The 19,879-nt window shown below is 40.5% G+C and overlaps 1 protein-coding gene across 3 annotated transcripts in view; it reads left to right on the forward strand.

The window, feature by feature from the left end:
• Positions 1-19,879, forward strand: part of ptprn2 (protein tyrosine phosphatase receptor type N2) — a 133,162-nt gene that overhangs the window by 98,316 nt on the left and 14,967 nt on the right. For all 3 annotated transcript variants that reach the window (XM_037079639.1, XM_037079640.1, XM_037079641.1), the window contains 5 exons: positions 3,211-3,426; positions 5,668-5,871; positions 11,500-11,647; positions 13,159-13,232; positions 17,816-17,893. In XM_037079639.1, coding sequence (XP_036935534.1) covers positions 3,211-3,426; positions 5,668-5,871; positions 11,500-11,647; positions 13,159-13,232; positions 17,816-17,893 — 720 coding nt within the window. The remainder of the gene's footprint in view (positions 1-3,210; positions 3,427-5,667; positions 5,872-11,499; positions 11,648-13,158; positions 13,233-17,815; positions 17,894-19,879) is intronic.

A 19,879-nucleotide genomic window follows, 5' to 3' on the forward strand; every position in this document is an offset into this window, starting at 1 on the left:
GAGAGAGAGAGAAGAAGAAGAAGAAGAAAGGCAAAAATAGCAATTATCTTGATTTTATATAAATCGTGTGCAGCTGAACCCTCATTGATTTATTTCCAAAAATCTAGACTATAATTGATTAATTAGAAAAAAGAACAATTTTAGCATGTTGCAGCTTTCTGTGGTACTATGTGTTAGTCCATGAAATTGCTTTTCTCTCAAAATGTAGTGATTAATTTAAAAGGGTTTTTTTTTTTTTTTTAGAGTTTACATATTTGTTATAAATATATGCCATGTCCTCTTGTGCTGCAAATACAATTTTATTGATTACTTGGTGAAAAATAGCCTTAATTTTAAATTAATCTCAGAGCTATAAATCACATTTTATTGCATTGCACTAATTTAAATGTAGCTGATTTGAAATCAACTATATCTCCAATTGTAGCTGCAACTTTTCCTCTTTTTCTTTTTCTTTTTCTTGGTCGTGGTTTGGCAGCTGTGTGTTTGGGAAAGGATATTTCGTCTTGTACTCCTTCAAGGTATTGTGATGGAGTGAAAGGATTGCCAGCCGCCCTTACAACACCTCTCAGCCTGACCTTTCCTCTATCATTTGAATAATCCAGAGCTACCGAAATCCATCTGGCCCCTTGTGTCTCCTCTCAGATTGGCTAATTCACCAGACTGAGCCAACGTGAATAGAGGAGAGAGGCAGAGGAGGAAAGTCTGTTTCTCTCAGTCTGGATCCTGCAAAAAATAGAGGTGGAAGATAGAAGATGATTTTAAAGGAATCAAGAAAAATATTTTGTAGATTGGGAATAGAAATCATGGAGGGAAAAATCTTGGTAGTATTTCATGTCAGACTTAAATTCCCCAATGCAAAATCCTGCTCTAAACATTCAGATCATAATGTTTTGGGTTTTTTTTTTTTTGCAAGTTTTGGATTGTGGTCATAATTAGTCTGATTTTATTGATTTAAAAAATCATTTCTGGACTTGATTTGACATTTTGATATTTTGTTGTGTTTTTGAAAATTATATATGTGTATAAACAATTTCTTTTAATGCCTCCGGTTTTTTTAACCAATCGTAGTAAATATGACAAAATAAATAAAAGAAAAAGCAAAGGGACAGAACTCTAAAGGCCCATGAAGGTAATTCTTATCCTCACATCTCCTCCCTTTTCCTCCTCCTCCTCCTCCTCCTTTTCTCTCTCTTCCTCTGTCTCCTCTGGTTTCTTTTCTAACACGATTACCGCCTTCAAACACTCTTTTATGCTTGCAGTGCATTTCAAGCCTGTTTGCTCCCCACTGTGGAAATGCTTTTTTTTTTTTTTTTTTTTATTCATTCTCGAGGTGTTTACCTGAATATATTTTCAAGAGCATCCACAGATTGTCGAGGGGCCATGTGTTTGATTAAAATCGATAAGACTTTTTAAAAAATTTCTTTTGCAGAATACAGAAAATATTTTAGTCAAATGAGATCGCTTGGAGTTGAAGCAGTGGGTCTATAGGGGGCACTTTGGCTTCAGAGGCAGCGAGCACACCGATATGACATGCTGTGTGTTAGACCTACTGAGGGTTCTCAGGTGCTATATACAGTCCTGATTACTCAGTGTGATTATGTCAAAGAGGATACTGGCTTGAAAAAGATTCTCAACGAGTGCCCTCGCAAAGAAAATTGTGTTAATTTCTAAACGTCGCTCCTGCTGTTGTCGCTGTACGTTGGAGTCGCTGGATCCGGGCCATTTTCCTCCCTCTCCGGGTTATCCGTACGCGAGCCTCTCCAAACCTCTCAGTTGTTGTCTAACCTCTTAATGCTTGATTGAAACTACATGCTCGAGCCACAGCAATCGCAATCAGCAAGCAGCCGTCGCCCAGGCCCAACACAGTAATCGAAAAGACCTGGGCAGCCGCACGGCCGCTAAAAACATTGGCAATTACACAGCCACAAGGTCAAACCATACCTCTACTGGTCCGAGGTGAAGTGTCTTGTTTTGAAAATGGTGTAACAAGATGTAGCCATCCTTCAGCCGGCCCCATTAGACCCCTCAGGCTAAATGTCAGAGCTCTGCCATTTTTTTTTTTTTTTCTCCACATTGTAGATTTGATTCCCTTCACCCATCCGTCTTTCAATATTGCATGCAGACAATTAGGAGCCTGCTGATGTATTTGTGCGACGGTATTGATATTGCCCTTTACAGATGTATAGCTATTGGCACGCATGCAGCTTATGAAATTAGACTGTGGAGAACTGGCTTTATACTCAAACCCCATGTTTTCCGTGTCAGTCTGAGAGGACAGCGAGGATGATTTATGTGAAAGGAGAGAATGGTATCTGAGAGTTAAAATGAAAAACACTGAGTTTGGCAGGTTGTCTATATTTCATGCAACCAGCACAGAAAAATCTTTTAACCGTAGCTACATTTTTGGTTTCATTAATTATCCCCCCCCCTCCTAATTATCGCTGTTATGCTCTCAAAATACTCGGCATCAGTTGGGCCCACAGGGATTTTATCATTACAGTAAATGGCCATGAGTGGACCAATTATCAACACAGAGGCCGATTCTTTAACCTTAAGCTGATAAAAATCTCTTAGGTGATATTAAACCACATTAAAAACAAGTCCGCCACGGTGAGACGAACCCTATACTTTCCTGTTCGAATTAACATGCAAGTGGGTGTGAATATTTGAAAAGGCTTTTCTATTCAACTGGTGGTGGATGACATGAAGAGTCCAGTCTGGGCTGCCTGTGTCTCTGCCTGTGTCTCTGCCTGTAGCTGTGTCGGCTTGGGCTCAGGGCCTAATCCAGCCAAACTCAGGACCAGAGGAGCTAATTAAGCACAAGCTTTTAGTATCCCAACCTCCTGTAGCTGCACAGTGCCAGCCCGCCCCATGCCAGCACTAAATGGGGTTGTAAATATCTATAGTGGGGCACAGTGTGAAGACAGCACTGGACAGGGGCTGGTAATAGGGGTTGACTGGGCCTGAATGGATATTATAAGGCCAGTATTAGAGCTGGCTAATGAGTGGGGGTGGGTCAGACAGCGGTGGGAGAGGAAGTGGAGGTAGTACTGGCAGCGCCGTTGAGACTTCAGGTGGAAATTGATGCACTGCAGTCTTGATAGGGAGTTTGCTGTAAATCAAAAAACACCACATCAATCAGTGAAGTGACACATCCTTTTTACCAGTCTGACAGTGTGTTCTCTCTCTCTGTTTGTGTGCGTCCTCCAGAGGGGCAGCCTGACCCAGATCCCCGTGGTGAAGGAGACCAGGGTGGAGTCGGGCCAGTTCCTGGTGCTCTCCGTCCTCTGCATGCTCTTCATCCTGGTGGCGCTGGCGGTGTCCGCTACCTTCTTCTGCGTGCGCCAGCGCTCCCACCTCCGCATGAAGGAGAAGCTGGCCAGCCTGGGGACTGACACCAGTACTGATGCCACCGCAACCTATCAGGTTAGACCAGCCCCTCCTCGCTATGAGCCAATCAGGGACCGAGACACTTGGCCTGAGCTCTGCTATTGGATGATCACATATTCTGTTCAGATATTGGAGATTTTGTGATTGGTTTGTGAGAGTGTTTGTTAATGTTTGAGTTATTCTCTTCTTCCTGCTTTTGTGATGGTTTTTGACTGTTGTGATGAGACTGATTAGCTTTATTTTATTCATTGATTAATTATTCAGTCCACTAATTGGAACAAAAATCACCTTTTTTGTGAAAAACCTCACTCTTATGCCCTTTACTTATTGCATTTTTTGCTCCAGTAGATATTCACTCCGTCCATTGTTCAGTGCTCGGCCATGCCTGATAAGTGTGTGTGTGTGTGTGTGTGTGTGTGTGTGTGTGTGTGTGTGTGTGTGTGTGTGTGTTGGCGTGTTAGTGAGACAGGGGAGTAGGCCGCCACTGTGACCTATTCCCTCTGTTCCTCCAGGGCCATGGGCAGCCAGGGCGGTATTGATTTTCAGCGCTGGGGCTCAGCTGTGCCCAGCATGGCACTCAGAACATATTTATCTGCATGTCGCGTTAACATTTTCAATATTTAATCGGGTTTTCATAGGGCTGCTCTGTCTGTCAGAAGCTGATGTTGTAACAGTGGCCACAGAGATTCAAAAGAAAAGAAACATTAAAGAGCTGAGAATTTTAGTTTATTTTAAATATTTTTTGTTATGATGATTCCTTTCTGTGCAAATTTCAGGTTATATATGGCACCTGTTTATTCTTTAGGGATGGGATAACTGCTTTGTCAGGCGTTCACGTGGGTGAGCTCTCTATATTTGACGGATACAGTTGTTTATGTGCTTTGGGAGACACATCTTGTCAGATGGAAGCACACTTGTTTCCTCTTGGCCTGTTTCATTCTTGTCAGTTGTCTCAAAAAAAGCAGAGGACACTAGTGTAACTATAATCCCGCAACCAGTGCTCCTCTCTGGGCTCCGTGTGTCTCTCCTCTGACCTCCTCTGGTGCTAACTGCATCCCACTGCCCGCTCCTGGGAAGATCTCTCAGATCCGCTACAGCACGAGAAGTAGGATGAGTTATGAGGTGGACCTGGATATTGCCCCAAGGCCAAGGCCCAGGGCACCGCTTCGTGGCTCTAATCATTAAAGTCTTGACGGCGGGAAAGCTGATCCAAGACCAGGGCTTAGAGGAGACTGTGCTCCAGAGGGAAATATCACAATGATAGATCATGAGATAGCATGTGCTTTCACAAGGCATTTTCTCTGGCCTGCCCTGCCCTCGCTGTTATTAATTGAGTATGGAAATGAATTCTGTGGAGATGACTGGCTTCTCCCCCCCGAAACCAAACAAATGGGGTTCACAGATCATGAATTTCACTCGGAAATGTTATGAAGGAAATCTGTTATTGTGTTTTATGTTTGTTTGTGTGTTTGTTTGTTTGTTTACACATATATAAGGTTGCACAAATCTCGCAAATAGGGCTTTTTCTTTTCTTTTTTTCTTCTTTTTTTCATTTTGTGTATATTAGAGTAGATAATGCCTAGTCCTCGAATTTTTTGATGCCCCGTCTCTGCACTGAGGCATGATGGGAGAAAAGCTGAGTCATTGGGAGAAGTGTAATCTTCGGCGCAGTGGGTCTTTTAGCAAGTCTCAGAAACCTGGAGATATCAATCAAAATAGAAAATTATACTTTACAATAGTGCCAATGCATTTTGATCTCCTTGGGTTCTCTGTGGTTATACAATTCTCTGTGGTTATGAATTTACAAGTCCTATTTGATTGATGGATGGATTTGGTTCCATATTTACAAATTCAGATTTTAGTTTAGTTTTATCCTCCATAGCTCTTGACTGTGCAGAATTTAACTTAAACCTCCTTTCTTAAACAATGAATACAGTTGCAGCGTTGCAACCAGGTGTAGCACACTGAGTTTATTCTGTGAATCGTGTGGTGTTCCTCAACCATGTATTTTTGACATAATTAGTATAAGCTCCATAATCCATGAGGATAAGCCATTAATCTACAGGCGAGTGAGGACAGATCAAGTCAGCCGAGATACAGGATTTTACAAGGTGCATTTATAGAACTGAACCCCTAACAACGAGGATAAGCGCATAACCTACATAAAACTATTGTTATGTGCATGAAAGGATGATAAATACATGAAACATTGCAAAGAGTTTTGAGGGAAAGAAAGCACTACATTTTTGATTCATGATTATCTCCTGTTATCTCCAGGAGCTTTGTCGCCAGCGTATGGCAATCCGGACGTCAGAGCGCGTCGAGCGGCCGGAGACTTTGCGCCACTCTCGACTCAACAGCGTCTCGTCCCAGTTCAGCGATGGCCCCGCAGCCAGCCCGTCCACACGCAGCAGCACCTCCTCCTGGTGCGAGGAGCCAGTGCCGTCCAACATGGACATCTCCACTGGTCACATGATACTGGTAAGGAACTTACTTTGACTCCAGAAACGATGTGTAATGACTCCTGTGGTGGGAAAAGTGGTCAGGGAGGAGAACAGATGGAAGTAGGCTGAGCTATGGTTTGATATCAGGTCCTTCGAGACTTTGTGTGGTTCTTAGCATCAGATTGCTACAACTAAACAACCACAGCATGTCATGTCTCACTGACTATGCACTTAACCTCTCAGGGTGAGTTTACCGAGCTTAGTTTGAGAAATTCCAATGCATTTGGTAGAAATTGTTAGGTCATAGATCGACATCAGTGATTAACAGCTAGGGATGCTTGATTAATTCATTAAAATTTTCAAAATGTTCACTCAGAAACAGTTGGATAAAAGTATCGTTAATCATAAAAACAGAATAGTTGATTTAAATTAATGAATAAACTGTTGAAATAGCTTAGTCAGCCAAAAGCGCAAGTAAATAGTAAACACTTGTAATAGTTAGCTTAAAGTAATTAAGAGTTGGCTAGACGTTGTTGCTAAGCTTATGAAATAGCTTAATGTAATACACATACAGCATAAATAGCTTAAGGTTTATTATTAAGGAATCAAAGGTTGAAACAGTTAGCCAAAAGTCATGGCTAAATATTTAGCTAAATAGCTAAACATAATAGATATAGCCAAAAATCATGGCTAAGCTTTTGAAATAGCTAAATGTAATAGATAAACACTTGACATGGTTAGCTTAAAGTCGTGGCCAAACATTTAGCTAAATAGCTAAACGTAATGGCTAAAGAGGTAGCTAAATGTTATAATGTTATGGTTATATTTTTAAAACAGTTAGCCAAATGTAATCGATAAAGGGTCAAAATAGTACCCTAAAACTTAAACAATGCGAAAAATGCTACACAATTCAAACAGTTAGCTAAATATAATGAATAAAGAGTTGAAATAGTATGCTAAAAGTCACGGCTATATAGTTGAAATAATTAACTAAATGTAATAGATAAACAATTGAAACAGTTAGCTTGAAGTCATTAGATGGTTTTATCAGTTAGCTAGCAGTTAGATAAATAGTACTTTAAATGGCTAGCCTAAATATAATGGCTATAGGCTACCGTTGAAATAGTAAGCAAAATGTAATTGTTTAAAGTTCTAACTAATTTTAATGTATAAATGGTTTAAAAGCTAGCTAAAAATAGTTAGATAAATGTAACAAATTGGCTAACATTTAGAATAGAAGGCTGAAATAGGCTAATGGGTAAATGGTGTAAAAGTATTCTGCTCTCCTAAGTGTTGTAATGTAGCACAAATGCAAATAACCTAACCTAAACATGGACATTTAAATGACAAATATATATTTTGGGGGGTGTTTCAGCCAGAAAGGGTCAGGAAACAGAGATAGACGGAATGTGCTTTTCATGTGAGCATACATTACAGTGTATGCTTTTAAAATCTCCCCGTGTCTATGAATATGCCGGGCCCGGTGCTGAAAACCAACAGCTTGATTTCTCTCTGTTTATCAGTTTGGATGTGTCTCTTTTTCATCCCTCTCTCACCTCACCCCCTCAGAACGCTGTTATCTTTGTTTTGGTTTTTTTCATCACTCTCCCCGCTGTTTTTCTCCCTCTTACTTTATCTTTGGCTCTGATGTCTTAGTTTTTTGTTTATTTTTCTCTTCCCACTTTTTTCCTTTCCCTTTACCGTGTCATTTTCTCTCTTTATCATTCCGTCCTGCTTCTCTCCCCACTGTCATTTTCCATCTCTTACCCCCTCCATCTCTCTCGCTGCCGCAGCAAAATAAGGCAGGCATTGTTTTGCGTGATGGGAGCTGCTCAAAACTGAAATATCATTACCCATTTGATTGCCATTTGGATGTTTTAGAAAATTTTGCTGTTTTTTTATTTTGCTTGGAAAAGCTTTCTGCTTGCCAACGCTCCTACAGACACACAATGGATTGTTTTAATTTTGCACAACTTGCGCTTCATTCATTTGAGACAAGCTTGATAAAAGAGATGGATAGATGCCTTGCAGTGTTTCCATTAATGGAGAGAGCATTCATCACACTGCACGTCTAGCTTTTATATTGGGAGGCTATAATGAATGAGAGTGAATCTGAGTAATGCCTTGTATTGGTGGTAATAGATGGGTTTTGTTGCACTCGTCAAGGCTTGTTTGTGAAGCCTCTTTTGAAAACATTGACAATAGAAAAGCATTTAGCCCTGCAATAACAAAAGAGGCAATGTGAATCATTTCTAGGAGCTGTTATTATTAGGCCTGGTTTCTTCACAACGGCAGCGCGGGCTTTGCAAAGTAGAAAAGGTAAAACACTCAGGGACCTTTACTTCTTTTCTCATGCCATGATTGACATGGAGATGTCCTATAGGGGTTCTTCTTTAAAATTCCGCCGCCATCTCACATGAAACCATGTGTGAGATTGCCTTGTTATCACTGATCTCAGACCTATATTTTCCCATCTCTGCACTCCTCTCCTCTCATCTCCCCTCTCTCGCTCTTTGGAGCTCACACCGTGTGGAGAAGGATGATGAATACCCGGCTTTCCAAAGCACATTTGCTGGGCGTCCCTTTTTTTTTTTGAAGCCCGATCACCTCAGACACACACACACACACACACACACACACACACACATGCAACCACTATGCTACTGATGCCAGTCAGGATAAATGAACTACGGTGTTGCGCCCTACTGTTCTGCCCACCTCAAGACTTAAAAAGTCTTGCATAACGACTTCCGACTCCAAACCTGAAATTGGATGCCTCTGTGTGCTGAGTCATCTGCTGTGTTTTTTTTTTTTAGAGCTACAACACACCACTGCTATCATTTGCCTTTTTTCAGCTGCGGTATTGTTACCTGCTGGATAATTAAAGGGGCACTTTGTAGTTTTTTGTAGGAGAAGCATTTACAGACTCTTTTAATATTTACGATATGAATGAGGTAATAATACAAACTCAAAACTGAATAAACAAGCTGTTCTCAGAGGAAAATAAGGTCCCCAGAACACTGTCTGAAGGTCTTTTACATTTCTGACCAGATGTAGAGGGGAGATGACCAGATGTGTTGCTCATGTGGCTGCATTCATGTGCTCATAGTTGCAGTGCTCAGTCTGTTCAGCACCATGGACAGCACTTTAAACTTGTTTTTTTTTCTTCACAAGCATGTTAAAGAAAAAAGAAAAAAGCATCAGCTGTCAAAAAACAGGATGAATGTGTTGATACAGTTGCTATTGCTTCGGTGTTGACTTAATCACCTCTCTACTGAAAAAGAAAAAAAGTCAATAATTATGTAGCTTGGGGCTCTTTTTCATCACATTGAGTAGTTATTTTTCATTTTTTTTTACAAAATGATGAATTATTTCCTCAAAAAGGAACTTAGGCAGAGGAAAATTGCCACTGATTCATATAACCTGTCCTGCCCTCACCGGCTTTTCATCAACATATTAAATTTCGTTTATGAGCAATTCAGATTCCATTTGTTATTATTATAAGCTATTATTAGTCACACAAAAGCATACATACCAATACCTTTATTTTCACCTCTCACTGCTGTTTATCATATCATAAAGCTCCCCCGTACAGACTGTTACCAGTATTGTTCGTTTTAATTTGACAGCGGAGCCTGACAGTAATGTGTTACCTGTTGTGTCTGGCTCCCCTGGTCGTCCCTTCATCCTGATTTCACCCGGCACCCTCTGCTGCCGAGGAGACTGCTTAGGAAGGATTAGACATTGTTTCCCTGACACCCAGGCCTCCCATCCCAACCCTCTGATTGGCAGACATAATCCCCCCATTCACTAAACCTTCGTTACCCTGTCTCTGGAATATGCCATGGTCCACTGCCTCCCCCTAGGAGCAGAAGGGCTTGATAAGGGCCTGCTGGCTGCATTGCATTAAGCAGCGAAAATATGAATTTGGAATGCAATCGATTCAGGGCATCGTTTGAATAGAATGGGATGCAATTCAGAGTGGATTTATCAAGTACATGGAGATGTAATATTGGTAGGGGAGGTGGAATGCTGTCAGGCTGGCAAGCAGAGAGTACTTGTACAGGGTGACAAGAGCATAGTGGTGACAGGCTCTGTCAAGTGGCCATAATGGCATGCTGTCATTTTCCTGGGAAGACAGCACTGTGTGTTTGCGTGGGCGCTGCACAACAGCAGACATGCAAATATACGTGTGTTGCCCGCTATTAGAATTGACATTAACTAAATCCCCCTTTTTTTGTATAATTGCATTTTATGTATGCATAAAATTAAAAGCTCAAACAGGGACGGTTCAAAGTATAACAGCAGAGATCTACAGTAATGTTTCAGGAATATCACTTCATGTCATTAATGGGTTCAGACGGAACACTTTGTGCTGTTGTGTTCTCTCATTATGCAGCGGCATTAATCACAAGAGTTGCCTTTTTTTTGTTCTCAGTGTGGCTTTTAAGCCCTGAGTGGCACCTTTGGCACCCCATCTACAATAAACTTTGATTCCCATTGTCTGCAGGATTTGTAATGTGCTCATAAGTCAACTAATATCTTCTGCATGCATGCAGGAGATGTCTGAATTCATGAGCCGTCAAAGGGTAATTGCCTATTATGTGCCGGACAAGCTTATTTGTGATTATCATCTGGGTAGGAATTGTATATACTCTGCAAAGGTTTGGAATTTCTCTTTTGATGGACAGGATTGAATGAGTCGGATGTAACAATGGAGTGTCACCTCTCTCCGTTCAGCTTACCTATACTGCCTTTAATACGGGATAGAAACCCAGCACATCTGGGTATCAGTTTCATTGTATTAGCCAGCTGATCCCTGACATCAGTTTATGAGTCTGTAATCTTCTGCCTCACACAATAGCGGACTAAACCATTTAACCCCACTGGGAGGGGAGCCATGATACAGGAACGAAACACAGCGCTATACGCTAAAAAAGACCATCTTGCCAGCTACAGCCTCTAAGCTCCTAAGACTTGCCCTGGTTTGGGAGAATACACACACACACACACACATACAGGCATAGGCCTCTTCCCCTCCCCCTTCCCTTTTTCCATCTTTGTCTCTCTAGCGAATTCAATTTTGTCTTCTCCAAGCGACGGCTTAAATGCAGACAATCTTATCAGCGGCTGTGCAAGCAGTGAGGGACGTGATTGAAACACCCCTGAAGTATTTCCAATGCAGACAAACCTTTCAGGAGTCTTAATTGTGTGTGTGATTTTTTTTTTTTTTTCTTCCTTCCTCTCTCAGTCAAACACACATGCACAAACACACAAAGACGCAAACATTAGGACACCTTCCCCACCTAGATCTTCAGCAGCCTCCTCCTCTTCCTCCTCCTCCTCCTCCTCCTCACCCAGTTGTTATGCTTTACAGCAGCTTGGGATAATAATGCTCCGTGACACCTGATCGTGGCTTTAATGGAGCGATGCCGTTGTCAAGGGTTTAGTGTTTTGCCCCAGTTTGTTCATTGGTTAGCTCATGGTGAAGAAAATACAATGGCAAAATAAAAATTGGTTCAGATTTCTTGTTGAATTAATCCAAAGGTGCTGCAAAAAAACTGTCCTTTTGCAGCCAAATTATGAGATATATTCAACTGTATTCTGCCTGGGGTCTGGCTTATTGTGTGAAATGGTGGCTAAGATGGTGTCTGTTTTCCTCTAGTCGTACATGGAGGACCACTTGAAGAACAAGAACCGTCTGGAGCGTGAGTGGGAGGCCCTGTGCTCCTACCAGGCAGAGCCCAGCGCCAGCGGTGTGGGACGGGGCGAGCAGAACTCCAAGAGGAACCGCTCAGATGCCGTGGTCGTATGTGAGTGCATTCAAAAGTCCATTGTATTTTTAATTGTTTATAGCCTTGAGAGTCTTTTTACCATTTACAAGGTCGAGCAGTGCACCTCCATCACTGTTGTTGATACATTTCACAATCTGATGCTTAAATAAGCCCAAAAAACAACCTGTTATGGCCTGAGAAGTTGTTTTTTTTCAATGCAAATCAGCTGGCTTTGAAACTTCTCATGGGCCTGTTATTAGCTAACAATATAATTATGTGAGGTTACAAAATACCTTAGAAAAATACCTGTTTTGGACTGGAATGTCCACTGCACGGGAGCCAAGATGCTGATATGTCAGAGTTTAGAGGGATATTGGCTCCATTCTGCTCTTTATTTGGTTTGGGATAGTTTACATCCCAATGAACTCCAGCCAAATTTGCATTGGATAGTGTTACGTTTGCCAATACTGCCATATTTCTTAACTTCAGATGCTTTTTTCTTGTAAAACTGAAGCATACTGTTTTAAAAAGCATAGATTTGACCATCATGTTTTTCTATAGTAAGCAGATTTGACTGAATAAACATGTACATCACATTTTATTTAATCATACTTGAGAATAATACCAAACAATTCGGTTTTGTATTCTATGAGAATGGAATTTGCTTTGGAAATGTAGCTTTAGCCTCAGTATTTTAGTATGGTAGGCTAATTTTAATACCTTCATCAGGTCCCATTAAGGTGGTTAAGGTGAGTCAGCTGGTCACATTTAGAAAGGAACACGGTGACAGTTTTCAGCTAAACACAGATTATTATCATAATAAAAGCATTAGAATTATTATACACTAGCTAGCTACAGCTCATAGCTTAGCAATTTAAGTCAGTAACTGTTGGAAGAATCAAATTATCTCCTCAGTCAACCTATTACAGGAACCTCGTGCCAAAGTTAGAACAGTTCTTTTCTTTTCATGTGAGAGATTTCTGTTCTGTTTGAGGTGGGCGGGGCTTTGTTACAAGTCGGTGATGTCACAGGCGCCAATCAGGATGTGGCAACATCTGAATCACAGTGTGATGATAGTTGATGGGTTGATGAGTTTTTAACTGTCAAACTCATATTTACTATCATAAATGAAAAATGAAGATTGTTTTTTTATCTCTTGATTTGTGCTTTTTTAGTCATGACAATAAGAAAAACAATTTCAGAGGCTTTACCTTGAAGCAAATGTGTTTAAGAAGACAGCTTATATGAATCTTGCAACAGTTTCACTCGTTAAAGAAAGAGAGGATTTTAAGACTTCTCTTGAGATGAAATGTTTTATTATTATTTCACTTGGAACGCTCCTTATTGAAGGTGGAGCAATCCAAGACTTCAGAATAGTTTGAGTGTGTCTGTGAGTGTGAGGGTGTATGATGAAAGTCTGGTGAAATTGCCCTGCAGCCCTTCTTCAGTTTCATATTCCTGCTTCGCTGGGGAAAATTCTGTTGTTATCGTGTAGGGAAGGAAAAAACATTGGGAAAACAATGTTGATGAATTATGCATCTCCATTACAGACGATCATTCCAGGATCACCTTGAAAGCGGAGAATAATCACTGCAATTCAGATTACATCAATGCAAGTCCAATAGTGAGTATTGTTTATTCATTGCATTCTACGATGTGGCCAATATCTGTCGTCACTGAAGCCTTTCTTTCTTCACCAGGAGCACCTGCTGGGGTTTTACTTTGAGATTAAAAAAAAAAAAAGTTTCAAAGGACTTGTCATTGATTCAAGTGCACTGATCTTTATTTTAAACTTTGTTCTCCATGCTGGGAGCCTCAGTGGATTTGTGCGTCTTGCTGAATCACACTGCTACTCTCGCTGCTTTCAAAATGGCCGCTCCCTGGAGAAACCCCCCCTTTTTTTTTCATCAGCACTAAAAAGAATTATACATTATTTTTGACTAAACAAACGTATCCCAGCCATAAATCCAGATAGACCTCAGTGTTGGAGAGGGCTGAGGCTGTTTTTTTCCTTTTTTGTCTTTTTTTAGTATTTTTTTCCCCCCCAAAAAAAAACATTGCCAGTCATGATTTCCCCTGAGGCTGCCTGAAAAGGGATTCCATCAAAGGGAACAGGAAACTATGCATTTCAAATACAGTGCCAAAATTTTCTGAGGAGATAGATGAGGGGGGTACACACAGCTGCACTAAAAGCCTATTACTCTTCAGAAACAAACAATGGAGACTTTTAGATGCTCTATTTATTCCTCCATTTTCTCTAATGGCATATTCATAGCGTTCTTTAGCTTATTTAAACAGTGCTGTAGTGCGACATTTGCCATCTTATAGAATAATATTATAATAAACATAATCAATCAGAAAAGCAGAATGCTGTATTAGAAAAAGGGAGATAAATGAAGTTACCCAGTACTGTTTTTGGTGCAAAAAGCATCCAGAAACACAAACGGATGTTGAAGACGGGTGAAGTAATGGCGGATGCAGTGGTGTGTGAATGAAAGGACAGTAATTACACCACAAAAGGGACCCCTGGCTGAGCCCAGCAAAACTGTGATAATTATGTCTGTCAATGCGGCTTCTTCCTCCTCATTAGCTTCAGGGGCAGTGGCCTACGAGTAAATAATCTGTCGCTTCTTTCTGGGAATCCGGGGGTCACAGAGGCAAAGGGAAGGCGCTCCCTGCAAAAGCGGTTGGTGACATGCACACAGGGGAGAAGCCTGGATAATGGTTAATGCTTGACCACAAATGATGCAAGCGCTCCCAGATGTGCAGCATCATTAGTCTGAGGAGGAATGTGGCACAAAATGTGGTCAGAGCCCTGCTGTTCTTTGTCTTGCCTGGCTGTTTTTTTTTGTTTTTTTTTGCAAAGTCAAACGCTGCATGGCTTCTTTTTTTTTTTTTCTATTTCCCACCTGTTCTACACGCTTTTGTCTTCAAACTATCTGGGTTGAGCTCAAGCCGGCGTTCAGCTTCCAAGCTCCCCTATCTTTCATAAACACAGGATCAAGGCGCTGCAGCGAGGTGTTGAAAGTTGAGACGCTTCTCTAGGAGCAGATATTTGTGCGAGCTATTTTAGCACAAGCTCTTTTACTTCAAACCAAAGAGCACTTCCTCGCTTTTTTTTGTTGCAGTCTATCTTCTTTTCCACAATGGTGAGGGGAGGACAGCTGAAATGCAGGACTACTCTTTCATGTTTGCGCTTTAGTATTCATGCAGGGATGTCAACACACAGCTACAGCATGTCTGTGTCCTTGAGATTGGCTAAACGGAGTGGCAGGACCAGCGTTCGGCACCACCCTTTCATTTCTGTGGGGGGAGAATTTTTCTTTTTCTTTTTACAAACCCAGGAGAGGAATTTCAACCAGGAAAGGATGAAGTGAAAATTGAACAACACAGTTATACCTAATTGAAGTAGAACAGCGGGTAATGAACGTAACGTTTCCTGCTTGTCCTTTTGGGGAAAAATTCTTCATTTTCACATTTCAGCCAACCTTTGTGTAGGTGTATTTAAAGAACATTTTCAATCACTCAGGCTTCCCTTCTGCCCTCCATTGAACATTTAGTTCCAACTTCAATAACCACAATGAATTTTAACATCCTGTCTGACATCTCAAATACAGATAAAATGACTATGAATCATGAATTACCATAGATATGATCAAATCCGATCCTGCAAGGGAATCTGCAGCATCAGAAACGCAGAAAAGATTCTCCAAAGTAAGAAAAATTACAGTTTTAAGTGCGTGCCCCATTAAAATGAACACAATGGTCTTTTTCTGCTGAGCCGAGTTTGGAAGTAGATTTAAAAAGAGAAAACAATTTAACATTTTTAATCCCTCATAATGAAAAAAAAAGTACAAAGAGACGACGAGAGAAATAACAAAGAAACTGATTTTTTATTTTAAATTTTGGACTAAAGTTGTATGTCCGGGTTTATCAGCCGTTCAGAGCATTAAGAATTAATCCTGTTGCTGAGGTTATTAAACATGAGGAGAGAAAAGCAATGTGCTAATATTGAAGCCATGGAGAAATGCTCCATAATTAAGGTCTATGAGCTTGACAAATGAGTCAAAGGGAAGCACAAAGAAATGAAAAACTAGATGTACTTCTCAGCCCGCAATCGGGGTCCCTGACAAGTTGTTCTTCAGCGTAAAAAGAAACAAGTTCATAAAGAATGAAAAAGCCATTGAGTACAACCCTGTGGCTTACATTGTGGTGTTTCTTCATGTAATGCTGTGTAGATGTCTCTTTTACAATTAGTGGTTCTGCTGCAGAGAATAGCCTCTATTTCCACTGCTGGATGTCACTCAATGTCGCCTAAATATGCAAAGAAATACACTACTGCACTTTCTTTGGTAGTTGTGCCATAAATAACAGACTTACAGACTGCATCGTCTATCACTATAACGGCAAACATACATCAGGAATGCACTGATATGTACCCACCCGTTTCTTTCCCACAAAACACGTCAACATCGCTCCACTGATGCATCTAGCACCCGAGGGCGTGCATAAAGATTCCATTAAATAAAATGTGATCATTGATTTTCGGGTGGGGGGGGCAACCAGCCAACACCTACTCAATCAAGTCTCAATCACATCCCTCAAATCAAGTCCCACATGTCATTATGTCCCGCCTCGACATTTCAGCTCCCTCACAGCAGCCGCCTGCAGGCTTTAGAGTCCCACCACAATGTCATGTTTCATGTGGAAACACGTCAAAGCATGACAGGAATTGAGAATTAAACGCCATTTCAAGAGGGCTTTGACAATGTTGTACACAAGTTTGGACACAGTTTCATTTTAATATACAAACGTAAGAAACAAGTGCGCCTATGGTATGTTGTATATTTTTTTGAGGTTCTGCACTTAGATTATCCTAAATGTTTCCAACAAAAAAAATCAAGATATTCATGATCTTGTGGAATCCTCTTTTACAGTCCCCTATCTAAAGTATATAGTTGGTAAATATGATAAATGTGCTTTATTAAAAGATATATGAACACAAATGATATGTAAAGAGCCTGGTAATGCCATGGAAACAGACAATGCTTTCTTTTAATCCAGTTCCAGTTTACTTAGCGAGTAAATTCAAAAACATCTCCAAGAACATATCCAGTATGTAAGATGACAATTCCAAAGTTTCTCAGTGTAAATCTAATAAACACTTTTATAAATGGGTGTAGCCATGAATGATACTCACACAACACATAATAAGTTATTTATTGGAAAGTCCTGTCATAATTTCTACCTTCTCAATAAATAAACTTGGGAAACATAAAGAGGTTCAGTTACACGTGTCTTAGATATATATACCCATATAAATATGTGCATTATCAATTTAATATGCTTGTTAATCTTAGGTCCCATATTGTACAAAGTGAGGATTCCATGTCTGATGATTGGAATCAGAAACATGGTGGGTGATGTCGCTCAGGTGTGTGAGAGCTGCCCAATCAGAGTAGACTTGGCTTTTCAGGGGTGTGGGGCCTTAAAGAGACAGGCACTTAGACAGAGCGTACAGACAGATGGCACATAGAGGTGCTGCAGCAATGAACAATATATAAAAGAATTACATTTAAGTCATGTTGACACCCGAAATGAAAATTATGAGCCTGAAAATGAGCATGGTATGGTACCTTTTTAGCAGCAGTGCGAATGAAAGAAGTGCAAGGGTAATTAATGGTAGAAGAATGGTTCAATTTAGATTTAAAATCAGAAATGTTTCACTTTTCACTATTATGTTATGAAGTATCTTAGAGGAGAGATTCATCTTTCCTTGTGCATAGAACATTTATGAATGTGAGTTTGCTCAGGCACTCTTCTGATAAACACTAGAAGCCTCTGTTTGCTTAATTTTCTGCTAAATAGACCGTTCAGCTGACAGGCATACAAACCACATCCTTGAAATATGCGTTCAAAGTCATGTTTTCACAGTTTAATAATAATAGCATGCAGTTTGGTTTATATTCCAATTTAGTTTCAAAAGTAGTCTGATCTCGAGGACAGAAGGGAAGAGACGAGAGGAGGAAATAAAGTATGAATCAATGAATCAAACAGACAGAAAACATACAGCAGAGGCAAATGTTTTATGCTCTCAGTCCTCCATCCAGATGGAGGCTTTGATGGAATTCTTTTACTCAGACTGTGTGTGTTCATCCACCAGTCTCCGCCCGAACACTGTGTCACACTCTGCTCCCTCTCTCCCAGATGGACCATGACCCACGCAACCCTACTTACATCTCCTCGCAGGGCCCACTTCCTTCCACCGTGGCGGACTTCTGGCAGGTAATACTCATCTTCATTCACTGCGGTCTTTCATGTTTTTTGCAGAGATGAGGGTTTGGAAGAACTGCAACAGAGCTGCAATATGTCCCTCTGAGATTTTGATGTCTTCTTCTTGGCCCAAGAATGTCTAGATGACTATTTTCTTTGATGCTAAACAGTAGAATTTCTCAAAGTGGGATCAATTGATTAATGTTGTGTTGTGTGCCTCTCATACATTCAAGTCAGAGAGTTAAGCGTCCGATTGTCTTAAAAACATGAACCCTGAAAAAACCCAGAAGGTTGTTATTACAGGTTACTGCTGTTTTAAAGGTATTTAGAGAATCCTCTAACTCTTCCTATCATTTGGATGAAAAATATTCCATCTAGTACATAAAAACAACAGTTTTAACCCTTTTCTTACCGTGTTTTCTAATCCAGGTAAACCGAAATGACATTCAGACTGTATGTCCACTGCTCCCTTTGTTAAAGCAAGCAAAGTATTAGCCCGCAATGACTCCAGATCTCTAACAATTATTTAGAAAGGACTCCAGAACTTGCTCAACAATTATCATGTTTTTAATTAATCCAAGTAATGCGTACATTGCAAACAGGAGCTACTAATAGCAGGAACTACTAATTGCTAATTCAGCATAACTTTAATAGTTACAGTTCACTTAATTGTGATCAAATAGAGGCTATATGTACAGGGTTTAAGTTGTAGCCCACATCGTAACTCACTGAATCCATAGCAACACCATACTTCCCATTTACGTCACCCAAAAGGTGCTCCTGCTGTTCTACTCATCAATAAAATCGCCTCACTAGCTGATTTTAGACTGCAAACATGCAGCTTTTAGTTGCATTAAAGTCGTCTAGAAATACACACCCCCAGGATGTGTGATATCTTTTGTAATAACACTGATGTTTGCTGATATTTGCATTTTCCTCCATGCTATTTGCATTCATTCCCTTGTCCATAAATGTCAGACGAACCTGCCATTAATCACCGGGTATATGCTATTGTAAAACATGTCGTCTTGGGTGGAGGTATGGCTTAAACGATGCATGGTTGCCAAATGGCGTTCTTATGTGTTAATAGGACAGCACTGTTGTAATTAGTGGGCCCATCAGCTCCATATGGTGAAGTAACTCTGCTGGCCGTGACCAGGATGTTGAAGTCTGAGGCATAAATTTTGGCAGACCAGCTGGCCCTGCACTCTGCACTCTGCATCATGTACTGAACGGATACTCATTTTGAATCATTATAATAGTGCTGACTTTGTGTTAGCGCAGGCGTTGGCTCCTGTTTATGACCAGGGAAGGGGATTGGTTAGTAGAAAAAAAGTATTTAGCCCTCATTTGTTTCTTATAAATCACTTTTTAAACCCTAAAAAACCTGCTTACAGATTTGTCCTCAAATAATGTTAAAATTATAAACAGAAACTAAAAATTAAGTGCCTATTATCTCAAAAGTGCACCTTAATTGACCACATTAGTTCATAAAGGAATGAAAGGAGCCCTGTTTTCCTCTTTTTAATTTGTAAATTTGAACAAGCCTCAAATGAAACAGTTGATAATTATCTCATAGTCGGTTTGGTTATTTGTTTGTTTGTCTGCCAACGTTTTTCTCCCGTGCCAGGTGAATAAATGCATGTCCATTAGCTAATGAAATGAGCTATTTATCCATGAAGTCAACTCTAAATCTTTCCCAATTAAACAGAAAATAATGGAAAATTAGATACAGATTGACTGACACAATGAACACCGGGTTCTGTGTCTGCGCATGAGAGGTAGCCATTCATTATTCAGTATGGTAAACCTCGGATTGTGGCAGGACAGGAAGAAAAAAACACACACACACTCTATCCCCCCATTAAAAGTAAACAAACAGGGGAAACACGGCCACTCTCATGCAAATGGACCGTGCAGGAGGCAAATCTTTTTGCTCTGTCCTGTCTAATCCACAGCTGCCCCAGGCAGCGCTCTGAAAGGCGGTTCGGCTCTAAT

Source organism: Acanthopagrus latus, chromosome 19, assembly GCF_904848185.1.
Source record: "Acanthopagrus latus isolate v.2019 chromosome 19, fAcaLat1.1, whole genome shotgun sequence".
In the NCBI taxonomy this organism is placed as follows: domain Eukaryota; kingdom Metazoa; phylum Chordata; class Actinopteri; order Spariformes; family Sparidae; genus Acanthopagrus; species Acanthopagrus latus.